A 21,947-nucleotide genomic window follows, 5' to 3' on the forward strand; every position below is an offset into this window, starting at 1 on the left:
AAAAAAAAAAAAAAAATACGAGGCAAAAAAATAATTCATTTTCTGATAAATAAAATATGCCACTTGGGCGCGTTGCGAATTAATTCTGGCTCATACCTTGTGAAGTTCTGAAAATGAAATAAAACGGAATTAAAAAAAACTGGAATAAGCTACCGCCGTAGCGGTTATATTTTACGATGCGTAAAACATTTACCCACCTCGGAATTGAGAAAGAAATGAACAATTCTCAACAGCTTTGTTCTCCGTGTCTTTCATTAGTACAGTTGTAGTTAATTAGGTGAACGACTGTTAAGAAGGTATAGTCTTATAGTTGCCTTTTCTTACTCGCCACGGAGTCAGATTCTCCAAATTGCATTCCTTAACATAAGATTTAAATAAAAGCAATTTCTGTTTCCGGAATAACTTTACGCAAGGATGAACTAAGGTATTATTAAACACGTAAAAAGGAATCTACTGCAAAAGAATATCCGCGAATTTCACAATTCAAAAGATCCATTCAATTCAAATTAAATTAGTCATATCATTGCGTTTTTATAGTTGCAGAGAACACCACGCAAATTCTTTATTAGTAAAAAATATAATAATATCATTGATACAATTGTAATGTAATTACATCGTGACGTAATTAAATCATTACATAATTAATGTTACATATATATGTATATATGTATTCATATTAATTTATTTTTCTTCATATATATATACGTATATTCATGTAATGTCGTGTACGCTATGATTGTCCTACATCTACTTAAACACGGGCTATTTACAAGCGTGGAATGAGCCGTAACGAATATTCCGTTATTTATTTATTTATTTTTTTTTTTTTAGTCTCTTTTCATTTTCTACCCCACCGATGGATGAGCCCGTCAAAAAAAAATGAAAAATACCATCGCTACTGCCGTAGTGAAACGAACGAAAAATAAATGGAGGCGATGAAGAGAAAGGGAAGATGAAAAAAAAATTCTGAAAAATAAAATAAATACAGATATAGTTCGTAGAGATAAAACCCGAGCTCGTTAGATATCGACAATTTTCCTAAAAGCTCGTCAGCATATAGCCCCCCTTTCCTCTCACCTTTATCATTACTGAAATAACTTACAACGTGTATTACGTAATGCTTATCGTAAATCGAAAGGATAAATTTTACCTCGACTGATTGCTCTCGCCGAATGATTATTGGAATTTCAGGGCATAAATTCGACATCGGTATTACTTGATTTCCGGCTTCTATAATTCCGAGGAGGAAAACGTTCACCCCGAACACCATTAGGGCTCATTAAAGCCATAGGAAATTCATAATGCGACTGCCACCAGACATTTGTCACGATTTCGATTCACCCGGGTTTCCTTCTTCAGTTCGAATTCTTATGTATAATATATATTCTTTTTTTCTTCTTCCAATATCTTGCTTCTCTTTCTTGTACATACATATAACGGTATATGGCAACGCATTACTTTTCTTTTTTCTCCCTGTATACAGTCCCAAGTTTGTGGTGAAATTTCAACCGGGTTTAACCGGTATATATTATATTTTATACTTTTACATATACTTGTACATACGAATGTATACAGCGTAGACAGACTGCAGATGTAGACTCACCCCGCTATATTTCAAACGTCGGAATTGCATCGGGAAAATATAGCGGTACCCGATGCGAAAGTCGCATCTGACACGACAAGTTTTACGACCTCCCCAGATGTCACGTACATATTCACAAATGTGTTTTCATTTACAATTTCGACGTACGAATCCACGATCTTTTTTTTTTCTCTTTTTTTTTTTTTTTTTCATCAACCACACCACCACCAAAACTTTTCCATACATGTTCACAAATTTTCTCCTTCCACAAATTTCTGGTGACGAGTATATATATATACAATACAATACATTATATATGTATAAATAGATACATATACCAAGTTTTTTTTTTTAATGATTTTACATACACACCTGTATATTTATTGGAAATTTTCTATGTCGGCATTGAACGATCGATAATCACGTTAAAACTAAGAGAAAAAAAAACTAATGTCCAACGGCTTGCATCCTGACATGGTAAAAATTTTGCAAGGACCTTTATAGTTCCGGAAGTAAAAGGAATTATACAAACGACGATACTAACTCGACGTTTCGTTTGAATAATTTTTTTTCTCTCGTTCATTTTTCCCCTCGATGCTTGTCGCCCGGTCGACGAGTCCTCGGGACGTTCGCACTCACGACCCGAAAGGTGTCTGAGCTTTCAAGCTCCGAATGAAATCGGCGTTCGGTCATCAGTAAGGTACGTGAATATCCCTTGAACGTCCGCGTCGTCGACAAATTCTACAGACCATCACGAAGCAGGCTACTCCCAAGAGAGCCGCGAGTCCAGCACCCAGGCCAGCACCGGCCCATCCCGCGGGACCGACAGCCCCGCTTCCTCCCCCGGATACGGGACTGCCGCAAGTTTCTACGGATTCGTCATTGGGTTCGGGAAAACTAGCGTTGTAATAAGCGCCGGGTGTTTGTGTCGCGGGACAATTGACAACACCGTTGCAAAGTAATCTAGCGGAAATACAGCCGGCGTCACCGGGACACCTGAAACCGCAGTCTTCGAGCTTTTGGGTATTCAGAGCGCCGGATCCGTCGCGCGGTAAATGGAAGAGCTCCGTCCATGCGATTTTGAAAGCGGCTCTGGCCGGCGCCATTGATCCTGTGAATTGAATTATAACAGCCGGTGGTTCGTCGTCGTTGGTATCGGAGATGGGTCCCACAGGTCCTAGCTGCGCCGCGGATAGAATGGGCATTTCTCTTACAACGCTGACGTTCTCCCCGCATATTCCGAGATAGGGTTCCGTGGTACCCGGCAGAAAAATGTCCAGCTTACCGTCCTCGCACGATCTCGACGCGAATTTAATCTTATCGAAATGCAGCCACAGGTCGCGTTCCGGATTCACTCGCAACTCCCATATACATTTGATGGATCGCGGCGGCGTCACGTATCCCAGAGCCTCGTAATGAGGAAACTCAATTTCGCCGTCGGTAGTAGCGGGGAAAAGAGCCGGGCCGCACAGAGGACTGTGCGCGAATTCGTATCTCGCCTCGAAAAGAGGAGCCGGATGTTTGAAGTAACTAGCGGCGGCGTGAACACCGTCCACCAGTAGTTCAAGGTTGAGCTTCTCACCTCTGGAGACTATCCTCAACGGCGGAGAACCACCGCCGAGTCTGCAAACGCAGTTACCCTTTCCAGATCCCGATGATATCGGTTCTTTCACGATTATACGATCGGCTCGACTGTCCCAGCATTGACCGCACTGGGCGTACGGATGATCCTTGAAAGTGACGGCTTCCACGGTCAGAATAACCCTGGCGAACAGTCTTTTGTCGGTGACGAAACTGTAGGTGCAGGTTAAATCGGTCGGTGGATCACCGGGGCGTTTATAGACTAAAGTGTTCAGGGGTGACCTTAGATAACCGCTCTGCGATTTCCAAGCGGCAAAAGTTTCGTCGCATTCGCTTCCCGGAATCGGTTCACCGAATTTAGTAGCGTTAAAGAAATCGTAGTGCGCCCAGTAGTACAGAGAACTTCCGGAGTAACTTCCGGTCTTGCTTTCGAACCTAACGAACAACGCGTTCGACGTTGATACGAAGTCGTGATTCTCCATCGGTCTACTGAACGTGTCGCAAAAAGTTTTTATGATCCTAGCGTCGTCCGGCCAGTCAGCGTCGTACAGTGTGAGACTTTCCCCGCAATCACCGTCGTATATTTGAAGGGGTGATTCGATTCTGTTTACCCTGAAGCTCATAAAATAGAGTCTAGCTATTTCTCCCGGTCTTCCTTTCAGCAGGTAAGTGCAACTGGTATGGGGTGGATACCAGTGGGCGACCGAAAAGAAAATACCTTCGCCGGAACCGAGTGTCTCGCTGGTCAGTAACCAATCGCAACTTCCATTTTTTACCCCAGCGGTTTCCACGTGACCCGGGCAATTACCGACGTTGAAATGAAAGCCGGTATTGAGAAGAGGTCCCGCCGGCGAGGACACGAATTCCACGTACAGATCTTCGCTGGTTCCAATTATACTGTATGGAAATTTACCCATTCCACAAAATGTGCCGATAACCGGACTGGTTTCATTTTTTCCATCGTAAACGCGGATGTAATCGTAGGGGCAGTGTTCGGATCCGGAGCTTATGGGTCTCATGGGACAGGTCATAATGTTCTCGCACCTCTGTCCGTCGATGTTGAATTCCTCATTCTCGATGTATAATTTGATAAATGGCAGCCTGGTGTTGAGCCGATATTTGCAGTGTAGGGCGCGAGGGTAGACGCCGGGATAAGCCGGGCTCTGTACGTAGCAAGTTTGTAGTTTACAGTCCTCGAATACCCTCTCGCAGTAGCTTCCAGGGACGACTTCGCCCCTACGATTTGGATAAAGTTCCGGATGTTGTCCATATCTTAGATAAACTTCGAACTGTTGTTCGGCCCTTGAATCGAAACTGAAGTAAGTCTGATCGGTGAAATTATCGGTGTGGAAAAGAACCCGCACGAAACTGGTTTCGGATATAAAAGTTTGCGGTTGTTCGGACTCCCCGCAAAATACACCGGGGTCCTTACGGTTGCTCACCTCTGTCTTGGCGTTGCCATCGATTATCTGTAACAGGAATCAGAGAGAAAAAGAAAAAAAGAAATAAAAAACAATGCATTAGATTAATAAAAGATGGACAGAAAAGTCTCGAGTTTCTATGAAAGTCTTTTGTTGCAATAAGAGTGATCCGAAATCGATGCGAGAAGTGATATAAAATAAAAAAAAAGAAAACTCGTCGAAAGAAAGTCTATCGGAGACTCCTGTTTATACCAACAAATCAGGAATCAATTGAGGTAATTCCAAGTCACTCGGAGTTATTGGAAGCGATTTCAAGTCAAAAGTCCGTGTACCGAAGTCTATAAGGAAATGGCTTTTCGTCCGAGGGTCGGGATCCCATGATTTTGCAATTTTGGGGCCACGTTATACTCGAGCAAACTTTAACTCCGCCTTAACTTCGGAAAAACCGGCACAATAAGTGTTCTTTCAAATTCGAATCTCGATATTCCGCAAGAAGAACGGGATGGGGGAAAATCCCTAAATCCTTTCTATGAGCGTAGGACTCGCGAAAGTTGGCTCGATTGACCATTTACAAGGTGATAAACTTCAACGGGGTGATTTTTCACATCATCGCGAATAAACATGCAATCGTTGTTTGAATCGCTTCGGTACCGTTTGTGTGGGTAAAAAATATAACACACGCTTTTTCAACGGTGTCAGAATACGAGAAAAAAGTTGATCCGCTTTTCGAGTTCTTTAGTTTTCGGCAGTAAAGATTCTCCGTACTCGAATGAACTGAAAAACTTTTGGTTTCAACCCCTGGTGGCCGCGTCAAACTTTGTATCCACTTTCTGGCGTATGACAAGTGTGGATGAATTCGCAACCGCGTTACACACTCTTCTCGCGTGTCGATTCTCCCCCACATACCCTGCAGTTTCTTTATTCAGTTGTATAATGCGGGAATAAAACATTCCAACTTTTTCTTTCCCCCCTCTTCCTCTATTTTTTTTTTATCCATCTCTCGCACTCCCTTCTCCCGAAGAAGAAAATGAAAAAGTTTAAACGGAAAGACTTTACGACTTCCCGTCGCCACCGAAAGTTACACCTTCAATCACGTCTCCGTTGTCTCTTGGCTGTGAAATTATACCCACAAAAAAGAAGGATTCTCCTTCATAAAAAAAAAAAAAGTAGGGTAAGCCGCAAGACTAGAGAGAGATCAAGGTCTTCGAAAACTGAAAGTTCTACATACTGAGTATATCGGGGGCCGTAGGAAAAGAAAAGAAATAATCGAATAAACCGCAGTAATAAATCTGCAGTTTTCCCACATTTCCTGCACTTTCATGTTTGTTTCACAGCTTGCCGGAGCTATAAATCTGATTTGAGACGGACTTTTAGCTGCAGTCAAAAACGACGTATTACAATTTACGGTATGCAAGCTCGAATTGTAAAAAATTTTCGATTCGCGGGAATCGTATGGAAGTTGAAATAATCTAGTTGTGGTTAGACGCGACGACTTGGGCTGAAAAATTCCAACTGTAAGGTTCGGTAAAAAAGTGCCGTACGCGTAATTAGAAAATAATTCTTACAATCAAACGCCGCGAACTTCAACGTTTATAACAGCCGAAGTATTTTTCACCAGGGAAATGAAATTTCCACTTACAATTCCCTGTTTGATTTTTTTCTTTTCTCTTTTCCTTCCGTTTTTTTTTCTTTTTTTTTCGTTTTTTTTTACACAGAATTTTTATAACGCGACGAAATTAGTTCTCTCCGACTATGTATAGCGGAGAGCTTAAATTTATCAACGAAGAGGCAAAAGTGCCTCTATATACATATATAACCGTGTTAGGAAGCCCGGTTAAAATTATTTCAACGAATCAGTGTGGAAATTTAATTAGAACGCTTCAATTGTAATTTGCTATGGCACGTCGGGTATAACCATAGCACACCCCATCGCGTATATATGCGAACATTCCTCGACTTAATTAAGCCTCCACAGCAATATTTATTGTCAAAAGTATTTCGGTGGTGGCTAAATACGTTTAATGCCATTAAACTTATAATATCATTAAGCTAATGTCATTAAATATTTAATCCGTTAACAATGTTTCGGTCATTCATTTGTCGAATGACGTAAAATAAAAACCGATAATAATGACGCGCGGGTACCTGTACGGTAATAGAAAAAATTTACATTTAGAGCTTGGTGGAAATAGTTTCGAGAACGTGAAGAGAATTAAAATGACTGAAATTTCATTTCATTAGTAAAATCATAGCGTATACGGAGAGTTACTTCATTCCGAGTAATATTACAAGGCGTAATGCTCTTCAATTACGTTAATAAGAAGGACTGGTAGCTTTGAAAATGGAAACGAAGCGGTAGAACCCGCATAATTCTTTCACCCGAATTGGAAAATGTTATATATAGTCGGTTATTTACGCCTAGATATTAAAGAAATATTATCGAATACGCTGTAAACATTATGTGTCACTATATTGAAACTTTTATATCGAAGTTAGCGGGATTGAGCAGGTGAATATGATAATTAGTTTCGAAGACCGAAAGAGTTTTTCAATACAACATTCATGCATCAATTAATAACATTTGCATAAATTCACATCGGAGTTATGAGTGGTGCATATTGCATTGATGCTTTTTCAATTTACGACGCATTGAAATTATTGTTGAAAAATTTCGTCGTGTACAAATTATTCGACAAAATATTATGTGTGTACAGTAGATAATTACTAACCTCAGCGAGTTATTGTTGACTTTTCGAGTTTCTAGCTACCCCGAATTTAGTTGGCAAGATTTTGAGCGTGTACAATTCTGTGCAGATATACATATGTATATATAAATATATATACGTACGTACGACGTAGCCGGGTTATTACATATGTATATATACTTATATAGGTATATCAAGGTGCGTAAGAGCTTTTCCCAAGGAGTCAACGTTTCGCGGTTACCCATCCGTGAATTTATGCATGTAGACATTGCTCGGGAGACGTCAGTTGGTAAGCCCCGAGACCTTTTGAGGTACACGCATAGCGGTGGTAGTCTAAATTTCTGAAGGACCGATTTATCTTAGGCGTTATCTGGCAATGGGAGCTTAATGAGCTTCGCTAACCATACGAAATCTTCGTTGTGTCTCTCTCTCTCTCTCTCTCTCTCTCCCTCTCCCTCTCTCATACATATAACACACAGATGCATACATAAAGCCGATGGGTTTCTACATAATGTAGGTTGGCAGTAGGCTTTTCCTCCCCTACTAACCGGAGGGCACGGAAATGCTAGGTGCCGGAGCTTTCGAGAGAGTGAGTGAGTGGAAGACGTAGCGAGGGGGTAAAGAGAGAGGGAGAGGCGGAGAGAGGGAGAGAGAAAGTGAAACACCTGAACGCCGTAAGGTAATTTCTGCGTGGGTAATTGCCAAGCTAGTTGAATGGATCCGACGCGTTGGTTGCGTGGTTCTACGCTAATTAAGCGCTGTGGCGTGCCACTTGCAAATTCAATATTTCCCTGTCCCTATATCGAACAACAACAAGAACTGCATCCAATCCACGAACCCACTACCCCGTATCGATTCGATGGACGTGATTATATTTACAAGTTTTTTTTGTTTTTTTGTTTTTTTTTTATATGTTTTCATGTAAAACATTTGTATGTATATTATTCGTCGGAATATACAACCGTTCGGACGTCTGCAGACGTCCAGACGCCATCTGGGCGCCGGTACGTCTAAAAATTATAACATGGCGAGTGTCGGCGATGCAGAAAAGAGGGTGAAAGGGAGGTGTATAGTAACAACTATTGATTCGGTCTGCAGGTCGCCTTGAAAATTTCCTCCAATTTTTCTGAGTACGTTCACTGAATTGGCAGTTACCACCGCTCTATAGGCAGAGAGGAAAAGTTTGTCTTGTTAAAAAGTGTAGTCTGCAGTACATAAAACGGATATCGAAACATTTCTTTCTCTTTATTTTGAGGGTTAATTGCGATCTGATTCGGGGAGGGTGGATTTTTTTTTGTTCTTTCATTTTTTTCTCCTTTATTATCGAAGGATGGAGATTTGTCTGTTGGAAAGAAGAGGACGAAAGAAATAATAAAATCAACGAAACGCTTCGAACTTTTTTTTAAATAAAACTTCAAAGCTTCACAAGAGTATAAAGACTCGGTTTTCAACGCTACACTTTTACACTTAATAAAAAGAAAATTATTCCTCATTGCTTATACTGCAGTTTGTCAAAGAAATGAGAAAACATTTTTTTTTTCGCCTTTTTTTTTCTAAAATTAAATAACAGAATCCGTTCTCTTCATTTTGTTCAGTGTAACTTCAAATTTCAATTACTCTTCGCTCGAATCGTCATTGTAAAATTTTCAAGTCGATACGATGAATCTCAACGTCGAAAAATCGCGGATAAATTTAATACCTAGACGATTACATGTACGTGGATTTGCCAAGATCTAGTTTCCTGTGAAAAGATTCGCAGATGGGCTCGTGAAGCGAGTTGTATAAGTTACAAACTAGACACCCTTTTAGTCGTTATCGAATGCCGTTCCGCTCAGATAAGCATCAAAGTTGCCGTTTGACTTCTTGGGCGTTGGACTGATAGGAACCAAGGAGTCCGGGGTTCGCGAGGGGCGTTTAAGGATCGAAGGTGGGATTCCCTTTGAGCGTGAGAACCGAGCCTCGGGGTGGCTCATTAACATTAGAGAAGATATTGCTCTCCGAGAAGACGTTAGTAGCTGGGTGGAGGGTTGAAAGGGGGATGCAGTTTAACGACATTTAACGGTGTTAATGACTTCTCGTTTTCCGGCCACCCCTTAATTCGGGGGTTTATACGAACTATAAAAGCGAAATAAACGCGAGAACACTTATTCTGAAAGCGAGTTGAGACGAAACAGAAAAAAAAAATTCCCACAACTAGGATACAATAGCTCGATTAATTTCTCAAGATTATTTTGTTGAACGTAAACTTTAAATCAAGTTTTCTGCGAAGTTTCGGTAGAAATTTTCGCGACGTATTAGGTGTAAAAATAAACTTGGAAATTGCCAGATGCAGTGGCTTCCACGGGGAGCGTTTTTCCTCGAATCCCACGATCGGTGGATTAGAAAACTTAACGTGCGAACCTGAACGGCTGCGAGTTTTCTCTCTCTCACTTCTGGTTCCGGTAGTTATACAGATATCTCGATACTCCGAGACGTGGTCCGCGATAGTTCACCGCTAAAAGCTCTTCGCAGTAACTTGTAAGCTCGCCTTGAAATTCTTAGAGATGTATTACACGCGATACAAAACTCAATTGTAAGTATTTATACTTGATAGATCTTCTCTTTTCTCAATTGCTAACGTATTTCGACCCCAGGAGCACGAATCCGTCGGTAAAATTAAACTACGAATTTTTCCCATCGAGATACCCTCGTGTAGAACGGGGGGTCGTCAAACTATATATATATTTCTTCTCGCAGCAAAAAGGACAGAGATCCAAGCAAACGTGTACTAATGTCGCCTAGAATCTGAGATGAAAGAACGGAAGGGGTATAGGTAAGCGAGGATATGCGATACGTAGAAAATCGTTGAGTTAAAAAAGCGTTGTGTGTGTGTGTGTGTGTGCGGAGTAAGTTGAGGGTGGTTGAGTGAGTAGAGGCTATAAATACTCATGCCTCGCACTTTGAAGTTCATTGATTTTCAATGTAGCTCGTTGCAGTCGCCCGTGGCGTTTTCCTTCCTTGAAATCGCACTCCCTCGCTCTCTCGGAATTCACGTAATATTCTCTCCTTTTATCTTCCCCCGTTTCTTCCTCCGTCGTCGGATCCGAGCCACGGAGCCGTAGAAGGAACCTCGTTTTTACATCACTTTTCCTCTTCCCTGTGTGTAAAAGGGGCGCCCCTTTTTCCACCTCCGACTCCGTGAGAACGTATACATGAATTCCCTTCCAAGACACGAGTAGGCATTATGGACTTCTACGGGGCATTGGTAACTCCTCACGATTCACCGGCGTATTCACCATCCTTTTGCGGGCTGACGTTTCTATCCAACTTGTAGCTTCCACACGGTATCCCCTCCCTCCCCTCCCCCTCCACCGTTCTCGCGCCTCCCAAACTCCTTTTTCCCTTCACCTCCGACACACAACTTACACCTTCTACTCGCACAAAATCACCTTGCAAACCAATATCTTCGGATCTTCCCCCTATATTTCGCTACACGTGTACACTCGCAACATCGATACATGTATATAATACGTCTGTATGGGTAGGTGAAAAATTGGCGATGGTATATAGAGATGTATATGTACAAATTCAGGGAAGGTTACATTAAGCATCCCGTACATACGGGAAAATAAATCAATGTGTTTTTCCAAATGGTTGAGTAGAACACGATTTGAAGAATGGTCTAAGATAGAAATTCAATATATCTATGATAACAGTAATTCGTAGATGTACGTGAAATTTTTATGACGATCGTTTTCGCCGTGAAAAAAAAAAAACTGTGAATTAAACCCGAGATTGAAATCGATGGAATAAATATGAAGCATTACACTCCCGTACCATTGGAAAACTGAAAATAGCTTCGGTGATTTAGTGTTTGAATGGAATATATTTCTACGAAACAGAGTCGATCCGTATCCCCCCAGCCCCTGCGATGTCTTTTTACTCCGACGTACAAAGATTGCGCTAGCCTTTTGTTGCCTCAAATCAATTTTGCCAAAGGGTTTTTTCAAACTTCATATATTATGTAAACCTTATCCTCCATAAACCATACAATCTATAAAAGGTGTGCATATACCTATGTATAAGTATACGTATGCGTGTACGTATGAGGTCTTCGTGTTGAATCTACGCTTGATGAATTCGATTGCTCGATTGGAAACTCGACGTCCAACGAATCTGATACCTGATTTTCTACCTGTATTGATCATTCCACTTTACCCCACACCATTCTTTAGGTACACACGTACATACCTTTTTTTTCCCGATGCTTGATTGATTATTCTATCGAGACGGAAATTGAACCGGAGTTTTCCCCGCAGTGTATACGTACGTTATAGGATAACCACTTTTTTGTTCCCCCGAGTCGTTTCCACCCTTAATTTGAAAGATATATCTGTAATTTGTTGTATACGAAAACAACGATTTATACCATCGATATAGAATTTATGGGGGTAAGGGAGGGAGGGAGGGCAGGCGGCTACCCACCGAGTTTTCAGCTAATCCGAATTTTATTCATCGCTCGGTATATAAGTGTACGGGGGAAAATCAATTGAACGAGAATAAAACCTGAATAAAAACAACAAAAAAAAAAGTATAAGCAAACGAACGAATGAATAAATATGGAAATAATGGGGACACCTCGTTACCGGTCTGTTTCAGAAACAAATTCAGCCCGAATGTGAAAATAATTCAGGGTTCGACCATAAAACTTCGTTTAGTACCGAAACACGTGATTACCCCAAGAGCTGAATATACGAGCCATCTTATCCTATATGGCTCGTTTAGCGATTTCGAAACAGCCGCACCACGGCCGTCAAATATCATTTCCCGCGACCATGAGATTTTCGCTAGTTTTTTCCTTCTTTATTCTCAACCTTTTCCTTTTTCCTTTTTTTTTTTCTTGCAATCAACTCACTGCAGGGTATAAATTTCGTCGTAAAGATATTCGTCGTGTACAGCTCAATACACACACGTACACACACACACGGTACGGGGTTGTTTGAATGATCGTTGACTTATCACAGCTCCGAGATCGAAGGGGATGTGTAAGGATACTTCCTCGGATACTTCACCGTTGTTTGCACGTCCTCAGACTCACTTGTCGGTCGAGTTTTCCACGCTCAGAATTGAAATCCAACTCGACATAATTCCACCCCTGCAGGACACGATATTTGCTTTCTTTCTTTTTTTGTTTTTTTTTTTTCAGACGACAAAATCAGTCTCCTCTGTACATCGCGTATTCGTATTAAATATGCATCGAAACTAATCGTAAGTTCTCTTCTAATTCAAGTTTTGGAATTTATTTTCAACAAATTTCTCTTTTCTCTCTTCTAATTTCCATCACTAATCGAAAGTTTTATCTAGCAGTAGACCGAAAGATGTATGAGAATCGAATAGAAAAAGAACGATGAGAATTTACAACGATGAAAATGGAGAAAAGTTTAGTGCTGGGATAATCAACGAGTATTGAAATTGACGAGGGCTGTAAATCAACCCACCTATTCAATCCTAAACGTTCGTGTATATAACAGTGACCGCGGGCTCAGGATGTAGATTGAAAGCCAGCAGCTAGAGGGATTTGTAACACAAAAAAAAAAAAAAAGTACAAAAGGATAGAGAGGACATATTATTAATTTCTACGGAGAAGAGATTGACTTGTTTTTTTTTTTTTTTTTTTTGAAATTCATTTTCCACGTGAATAAAAAGAAGAAAGAAGAATAAAAAAATGTACAAAACGAAGCAAACCCTCGCGTGGTCGTTATCTTCGTTATATACCTACTCGCAATTTCGTTTATCATACAGAGATGAAAATTGACGCGAGAAATCGCGTTGTCCCTCGCGTGAAAAGATAACAGAATGTGCGATACATAAAGTACAAATATGTGCGTTATGAAATCGACATCCCGATAGCGAAAATATTACATAATTCCTATCTCCGCAACTCCATAGATATGATCTCTAATTATTGTTCTGGTTGAAAATTTCCTTTCGTTCTTCCGAAAAGAGAAAAAAAAAAAAGAAAGAATTTTGTCGATGTGTATGATATAAATATCGTTCAGCATCGCTATTCATTATTTTAGAAGAGAAATAATTTGCCTCTGAGACGAAAAGCGAAATTGCTGTTAATGAGGAAAAAGGAGAGAAAAAAAATTTCCATCGCCGTGATTCGCGTTTCAAGGACAATGAAGACGATCGAGCTACATCGCTGTTCCTGATTATGCCGGAGAAGCATCTGTTACCCCCATCGCATAAAACCTAATAACACGAGCATTGAAATCGTTCTAATTGCGAAAAGTAATTGACTGCGCGACGAATGGAAATTCGGATGCAAGATATAATCTATTCAAACCGAGTTATAAATATACGCGTCAAAAACAGGTGTACAGCCACGTCATTGGACGAGACGTTGAATTATCCCAGAGGATTTTCATATTTCGTATTAAAATTCTCTCTTCAAAATCGTTTCACACTTCATGATGTTGCGATGCCGTTATACCCTTCATTTCGAAAGAGAAAGGAAGAAAGAAGAAACAAGGTAAAATAGAATTTGCGAAATAGATTCTTCAATTTGATCCAGCGAAATTAAACGGTGAGAAAAAATTATACATACTGGCGCACCCTCACGCCGTTGGAAAATCGTAGAGGCGATAAAAAAAAAAAAAGATAATAATTCTCAACATTCGAATAGATTTTCCATTTTACTTTCCTTTTTCTCAACAGGATTCAGGATTCGGGATCCTGGATTCCACGAGTCGAGTAAATTATATAAGTATACAGTTGATCCCAAAGCCAAATAATAGCTCGCGCGCTCGTGATTGTGACTCGTGACTTGTGCGGTACCTGCAGAAAATCCTAGGTAGGAAGAAAATGGAGGGAGATTCGGCGAAACGTTTGCGGTGGTAGCGGTGGAAGCCCGGGTGATATTTACCCCGATGGATGCGATGTGGAGGCGAGCCTGTCGAAGATTAATGACGTTCTGCTGTTGGCGTTAGTACATACCTATCCGCGTAAATACGTATAACTCTCCCTGGCATACAGGATCCGTGTTTGGACGTGTAGTTGCACGTTCCCAGTAGGCGGTGAAGAGCCCCATTGCTCAGTGCCCATAACATAGCGGGTATGGCACGCATCGTACCAACAACCACCCCGTCGTTTCGTTCCATCACCGAATGAATAATTAACGACACAACGTCGTTATTCCTCCGCGTTCGTTCCCCAAAAACCACCCCCAAGATTTTTGAATTCTTTTTTTTTTTTTTTTATTTTTTACTCTCCCTCCACCGAAGATAAATCCAGAAGTTTGAGTTGAAAGGGCGTTAAAAAACTACAAGACGGGGGTCAGAGTGTGGAATTTTTTTTTTCACCTCGGAAATAATTTGGAAATTTCTGCTTGTATAGAAATTCCCCGCGGCAAATTGCTACTCCGAGAGAGGTGAATTTTTTCGGTCGTAACAATGAGTAAAAAAGAGAAAAGGAAAAAAAGGAAAAAAAACGAATTTGATGTATTAATTTCTCTGCGGGCGAGTCGCGGGCTTCCGAAACACGACTGACTTGTCAGGCTCTTTGGTACCGACGCTACGTGACGGTGCGAGGCAACTCTCGCCCGTATTACGTAGGGAGTCGGTTAAATGAACGGAAATAGTAAACGAACCCTTTACTTTCCGGTCGCAGGTCTCACCCATCCTGTCCTAACGCTACCGATCCCCGGTTTTAGCCAGCTCTTGCGTTTGCCCGTCGTCGGAAAACCGGGTCACTGGGAAGTCCGCAAATTCGTGCCTCGCACTACGAACAACTCTTGCTGCGCCGCAGCGAATGATCACGTGAGAAAATAAATAGCCATTTACGAAAAAACTCGATCGAACTACCCCTAAAACTGACCGAGATGTCTCAATCCTCCCGTTCGGAAAAGCGAAGAATTTGCGATAACTCGATCATTTTGGCAGATAAATCAATCGAGCTTACAGTTTCGGATTCTTGAGCTCAAGATACATGAGAAATGACCGAGGTCCGGTAGAAAAAAAAAATTTGATTTTTGACCCAAAATCGAGGGGCGGGGGGGAAGGGGGGGGGGGGAAAGAAGTGATCGATTTCAATAAGGCATGTCAAATTCATCGGGTTACATGGTAACAGGAGCAGCAAAGGGCAAGGGACCGCACACCCTAGAAACCCGTAATCCGTATCAGTTATTGATCTCGGGAAGCACGCGGGATTGTGGACCGCGTCCTAGTCCCTTACCGTCTGGTGCCCGCCTTTGATTACCGTCCTGCAAAAGCCGCACGATGGATTCGGGAGTTCGCATACGAAGATTCCGAGAAAGGGGTTTGTTCGTAGTCTCCGAACCGATCGTAAGTCGCGCGGAAAAGGGATACGGACTGCTATTTCCGTTTCTGGTCGATCGGGAGGTCCGTCCCCTATTCCCGTTTCCTCTAAATTCCGCTCCGCTGTTTTCGTCCCCTTATACGTTTGTGAACTCCGACGAGTTAAAGTTTCCTCGCGTTCATAGATTCTTGAACGGACATTTTGAGGATTTAGGTGAGCCGCAAAAACTTCGTCTTGCGGTTACTTTCCCGCATCCGCCGAGCCTCGTCATACGCTATATCGAATCCGAATTGCGGACGGGTGTGAAAAAGAAGAGGAGGAAAAAAATCGTGCCATTTTCCAAACTCAAAATTAACCGAGTGAATTCCAAGGTGACGAATTGATCAATGGAATTTCGCACTTTTACGAAAATACAACGTATAGGGGAGGTCATAGATTGAATAAATGTAGAATTTAGGTGCGTTGGTATTCCTATATGGTAGTAAAGGTACATCGTATCTGAGGTAATTCGAGCAGCAGCGCTGCCCTAATTTCCCCGGGTTATAGATTAAGTGGTTAGTAATTTAGGGAGGGGCAACAAAGTCATCGATTTCCAGAGGTCTATAGATATATCGAGCGTTAAATTGATCCCGTGAAAGTTAACTTCAGTCGAACAGAAGACGGTGTACGACCCTTGTCATTATCTCATCAAATGTGACGGTAGAGTTTATACACACACCCTTACGTCGGGTAGAACGCCCAAGAATAAAATATGAATACTTCTGAACGCGTATAAATTTTAACACGCAGACAATTACCTTTGTATTCTATAATAACCTAAGCCTGCATCTACTCGGCGCGTCAATTAAGCTTTTGACATTAATTATCCATCGCGTTGCTCGGCCGAAAGTGGTTTCAGAATAATACTTCAACGTCACTTTATATTATAAAACTCTCCCTCCAGGTTTTAACCGGTGCAAAAAGGAAAAAAAAGAACAAGAAAATAGCCATTTTTGATTCCTGACGAAACGAGTCTTAAAATTTTCACCACGGTACAAACTAAAAACGGTTTACAAAGTTTAGTAAAAATGAGAGAAGAAAAATAAATTTGACCGAATAAAACTCAACAATTTTCATCTTCTACGAGTTGTTTGCGCGGGTTTTATATATATTATACGACGAAAAATGAGTGGGTACCCGGCAGTCTGCGGTCGAGGTACAATGGAATACATATTGCACAATCAGCATACATATTTCCGTTTTACTTTACGTTGAGTAATACTTCTCTGTCATTTTGAACTGAAATTGTTTATTTTTAGGATACCGCCAAGGCTCGGTATATAGGTACGGTTGCGTTACGGCGCCCGAGTGAATATCATCCGGTGCATGATAAAATAACCAGCTCAACTTTTCACCACCAACCCGAAGAGTATTTTTCTATTCGTACCCCGCTTTATGCCAAAGAAAATACTACAAAAATTCTCGCACACGTATTCGCGGTTTCGTTTAAATTGAAAAGAAGAAAGACAGAAAAAGTCCCGCGCAATATGCGAATACTCGTTTTTTTTCGTCTTCGCGCGGATCACCCGATAAGTACATATATTTGAAAATGTAATTTTTTCATTCCTCCAGTCTTTAATATCACCACATGAATAATGTAAAGACACGCTGTGTACGTAACGTATAAAAAAGTATCCGACTCGAAAGCGTACCGCGAGCTTTTTCCCCTCAATCGCTAGGAATCCGCCAACTTTTTATATTTTTCAACTTGAATAAAAGGTTCTCTCCGAAAACTCGATGTCGCATGTATCGCTTGTTTGTTCATATTTTCACGTAATAAATTAGGTTTTCCGTGGTTTTTTTTTTTTTTTTTCTCCTCCTCCTTTCTGGTTGGCTCTCTTTTTTTTTACATCGATGAAATACGTAAGCGTATCCATCAAATACACGAGAAGCGAAACTCCGCGGGAATCGGTGGGGGTAGGCTTTATTTTAGCATCAACTTGTTCCTGCGAAATTTCACTTTGTATCTTTGTCACGAAACCGAACCCGTAAAACGACAAAGAGGATTGAAAAATCAGTTGTTACGGTGAACTACGATTCGCGAATTTCTACGTTCGTCAATAAATCTATTTACATATATCATAGAACGAAACCGGGCGAAATAATGCGGCAAATATTCGGTCGCGTTGGGGATTTGCTATATATTTTCTGCATCAGATCATTTCACGCGTTAATTCGGATGAATGGAAATTTTTCGCTTAGTTTCATAAACGGCTACGTTATAACCGTAGAAATTAGGGAGCTTGTATACGTACCACCCATGCAGATGGGAGTTGGTATACCTAACAAACGAGTCCGGTAATGAATTGTGCGAACGTAAATCAACGTGTGTAATGTATTCTGTTTGCAAAGAAATCATTTTTCCAATTAAAACACATTCCCAGCCCTGGCGTGTTTCTTTTTCATTTATTTATTTATTTATTTATTTTTTTTTTATTTTTGGACCGCTTTAGCCGAACCCTCCCCCAGTCGAGGGTTGTAATTTCTCGCTTTTGAGTAAATATTTGCCGAGAAACCTTATACCACGAAGACATCGCCGCGCGTAAAATCGAGTGGCCCAAAAACTTTCACTTCTAAATACTAAATTTTATGAAACTGTCTAAACAGCGGGGGTGGGGGCGTTGCGACAAAATTGGGATACACATCGAGAGTGTTAAAAGAGCGTATACGTCGGACAAATATTATTTTATTTGTCTATCCGCCTGCGAAATACCGGTGAAATAATAAAAAGGAGATGAAAAAAAACTGACGGCAAATAAAATAAAAATACACGGCAACCGGGATCGAGGCGTATAATTGATTAACAAAAACACGTTCGATGTTCATGGATCTACTAATTGCCGAGCCGTTCCAATACTTGTATTTTAAAACGATTCACGCTTTGTCGTTGAAATTGTAGCGTAATCCGAGGTAGTTTAATTAATCCAACTATGCGCAGATAGTTATACCATAACCTACCCCCGTGCCCTCGTTGTCTGACGAACACACAGAGACAGATACACAAAATCGTACCCAGTACCTACCGAACAAATTCCTGTCCGTGTTACATTTTGCTGTGGTTTACAATAGAATTTGTTTTTTCATCTGTATAGAGAATATGAGAGGTGGGACATTGAAAAAAAAAAGATTAAATGAAAGAAAGGAGATAACAAAAAGCAGAAACAAATTAAAAAAAAAAAAAAAAAAATTGTAATTGTGCTTCCATTGTCGTACGTATCCGGTCGTGTTGCGTGGATCGTATTTATTTGTACAACCGTTCGTTTCTACCCACGGAATTTTTGGGATCGAAATAAATGAAATGAAATAGAAAAAAAAAAAGGAAAAAAAAAAAACTTGTCGCAAGAACGGTGTACGAACGGTTGGTATTCGACGTGAAAAATTTCACCTGTAAATATCCTCCCGCGCAGGTCGTCGCGTTTGCCAATACACCGACTTTGAACTTCTTGAAACGTACGCGAAGAATCCAATCACGCGGTGTCCCTCTGAACGATCGAAAACGGTACCAGCAGGTCAAAGGTCGTCCCCAAGTTGCAGCGGTTACCACCGGACTTGAAACATCTTCGTAAATGTCCACTGTTTTATTACAGTGATCTCGTTCAGCTGAAATCATCGAATTTCAATAATCATCAATTCGGAACTTCGCTTCAGACCGTGGCGCAAAATGTTGAATAAAATCTCATTTCATGTAATGAACAAACAACGATAATTACACGTACAGTTTGCACATACGTCACGAAAATTCTATACAAATTTTCGAAATCATATGTACGCAACGATCGGGAGATCGAACGAACGGAGGCGTGGGCTATCATCGGCTAAACATGAGTCCGGTAATATAATTTTCTCTATAAATTCGGTGTTTCCACGGAGATACACATGCACGTATATCGCTGGTGCAAAATCCACACCCGTCAGGATATCCGGTGTTTATCTGAATGCAGAAGTGCATATAATCCGTATATTCGGTATACGTAGATACTATTAGCTAATGGACATGCAGGGTTGATTTCCAATAAGTCCGAATGTTAAATGTGATACACGTATACTGTACGGTGAAATCGTTACCTCCGGTGAAACGTGTAAACCGGTTCTAATTACTGGCCGAAATACAAATCTACGATTGAACACGCTGATTAAATGAGCGAAGAACGACTGTATAATAGTGATAATACAATAATTACAAATTTTTTGCTCCTCGTTTCACGGCAGCGCAAATACACGTATCATATATAAAACGAAGAAAATTCCTTTTCATGGCACGTAGTAATGCTACCCGTGAGTTTCGTGATAAATAGTAATACCTTTCCCAGCGTAGGAATACCGCCGGAGTTTGCGAGAATATTTACGCGTGCATACCTGGGGCGCATGTGCCGTTGCAATTTCATCGTACATATCATGCAACAGAAACGCAACGTGGTATAAAGAGAACGAAACGGAGAAGAATAAAGTAAAAAAAGAGAGAGAGAAAAAAGAAAAAAACAAAACAAAAAATGAGAAAAAGTAAAAGTGCAGCACTTAGTTGAGAAGGTGGTAAGATATCGTAGGTTGCAAAGCAAGCTGTTGCCTGGCTGCGCCCACATCGCGTTATACATAACTCACGGTTATATTCGCGTGTTGCGATTTGCACTGCAATTTTTAATGCCTCAGTTTTTACGCGGCTGGCCAATTTCAGCGAACTTTAGATGATCGTAAAATGTACAAAGAACACGGGAATACCGTCGATTGTTATGAATTTTTTTTTTTTTTTCCTTTCAAAAATAACCATCGGATCGGGCGATTAAATCGTTCGGTCTGAAAAAATGTTGGAAAAAAATGAAAAATATTCTACAAAAGAAAAACAAAAAAAAAAAGGATAAAAAAAATATTCGCCCTTATAAAGTAAAAAAGCAAAAAGTCGCTCAAGTGTAATTTCCATCTAAACCAAAGACCAAACAAACAATTTTCTTTTTATAACAGGTATACCTATATATAAGCTTTCCAAAGGAACGAGGCAGGGAAGTGGTCTGATTGCACGTAAGTGAGTAACTGTCGATAAAATTGAATCGGCACCGGCTGCTCGTGATCGCAATTGTGCAGTTCCAATGGACATATTTACAGACTCTAACTGTACGTATATATACTCCGTATAAAGATCATACTCTCCGTTGAAACGATTCGTCGTTTGCCTAAAGATTTTCGTCAGTATATTTTGTGAAAATGTACACAAAATTTTTACTTGAAGAAATGAAGCATCCAGAGAGAGAGAGAGACAGTGACTGGTTGTGTATAAAGTAAGAAGCTTGTAAAATTTGGACAGATAATCGATATACATAATGCGGCTCCTCTTTATACCTTGTCGAGTCACAGAAGACGCGTTTTTTTTTTATCTTTCACCGAAGAATGAGTTACCCATATTTTTCATAAAATGAAAATCCCCCTTCCCGATCTTCTCTCCTTTCAAAAACGTCAAAGACTTAAACGTCACCGGCATACTCTCGTGAGAATTTCACCTGCTACGCAAGCAAAGGAACCTCCTCAAAAAAACCTCGCGAATATAACCTGACGACGTATTTCTTCCTATATTCTTCCTACATTATATCTGTCAATCCACAATACACGAAAAACGTATACACGCATATATCTCTAAAGAGAAAAGGAAAAAAAATATCTCCGATAAAAGTGGAATGCGGTACCAAACGGATATTATAACTTCTTCCATATTTCCTTCCGCGATTTTGAAAATCATCCCCTCGATAAAAAAAAATTACGCTAATTTCGGAAACGATAAATGAGCTAATGTTCTCACATCAGATGTATCCTACGTATTCAGTTTCGATGTTTTTCGATTACTGTCCTTCGAAAAAAGTGTTTTCGTTTTCTCTGATTTTAAAAGTGTTTTCCACTCGGTAGCCGAAAACTCGCTTGTATAAACGAAACGGACACTCTGCCAAGAGCTTTAATTCATCGAGTATATCTATACAAGGTCGAGTAATGGGTGTGCCATGGTACCACCATAACTTTTTCCAAAGATTAGGTGAAGAGGAAAGAGAATAAAAATAATTTAAAAGACGGAAGGGATTTCAAGAGAAAAAGTAGCGGTTGAAATATCCCGTTGCAAATGAATAATTTACGACCTGCAGAGGGGTCTTAGAAATGTCGATATACCCTGTACCGTACCGGTTCGGGATTAGCAGGAACATCGTAGAATTTAAGATCCCATTCGAGTTCATTCTTATCGCCAGAGCTACGATTTATCTAGTTTTTTAAACAACACACGTAAATCGATCACGTCGAGAATTTCGTTATCAGCTTGGAATCGTATAATTTCCAAAAGAGGATTCG

The 21,947-nt window shown here is 40.6% G+C and overlaps 1 protein-coding gene across 5 annotated transcripts in view; it reads right to left on the minus strand.

Annotated features, from left to right (window-relative positions):
* Nucleotides 1-506: 506 nt before the first annotated feature.
* Nucleotides 507-21,947, minus strand: part of LOC105694078 (cubilin-like) — a 57,206-nt gene continuing 35,765 nt past the window's right edge. For all 5 annotated transcript variants that reach the window (XM_048654547.1, XM_048654549.1, XM_048654548.1 and 2 more), the window contains 2 exons: nt 19,012-19,226; nt 507-4,632 (listed from right to left, as the gene is read on the minus strand). In XM_048654547.1, coding sequence (XP_048510504.1) covers nt 2,275-4,632; nt 19,012-19,226 — 2,573 coding nt within the window. In that variant the 3' untranslated portion in view covers nt 507-2,274. The remainder of the gene's footprint in view (nt 4,633-19,011; nt 19,227-21,947) is intronic.

This window comes from Athalia rosae, chromosome 4 (assembly GCF_917208135.1).
Source record: "Athalia rosae chromosome 4, iyAthRosa1.1, whole genome shotgun sequence".
NCBI lineage: Eukaryota > Metazoa > Arthropoda > Insecta > Hymenoptera > Athaliidae > Athalia > Athalia rosae.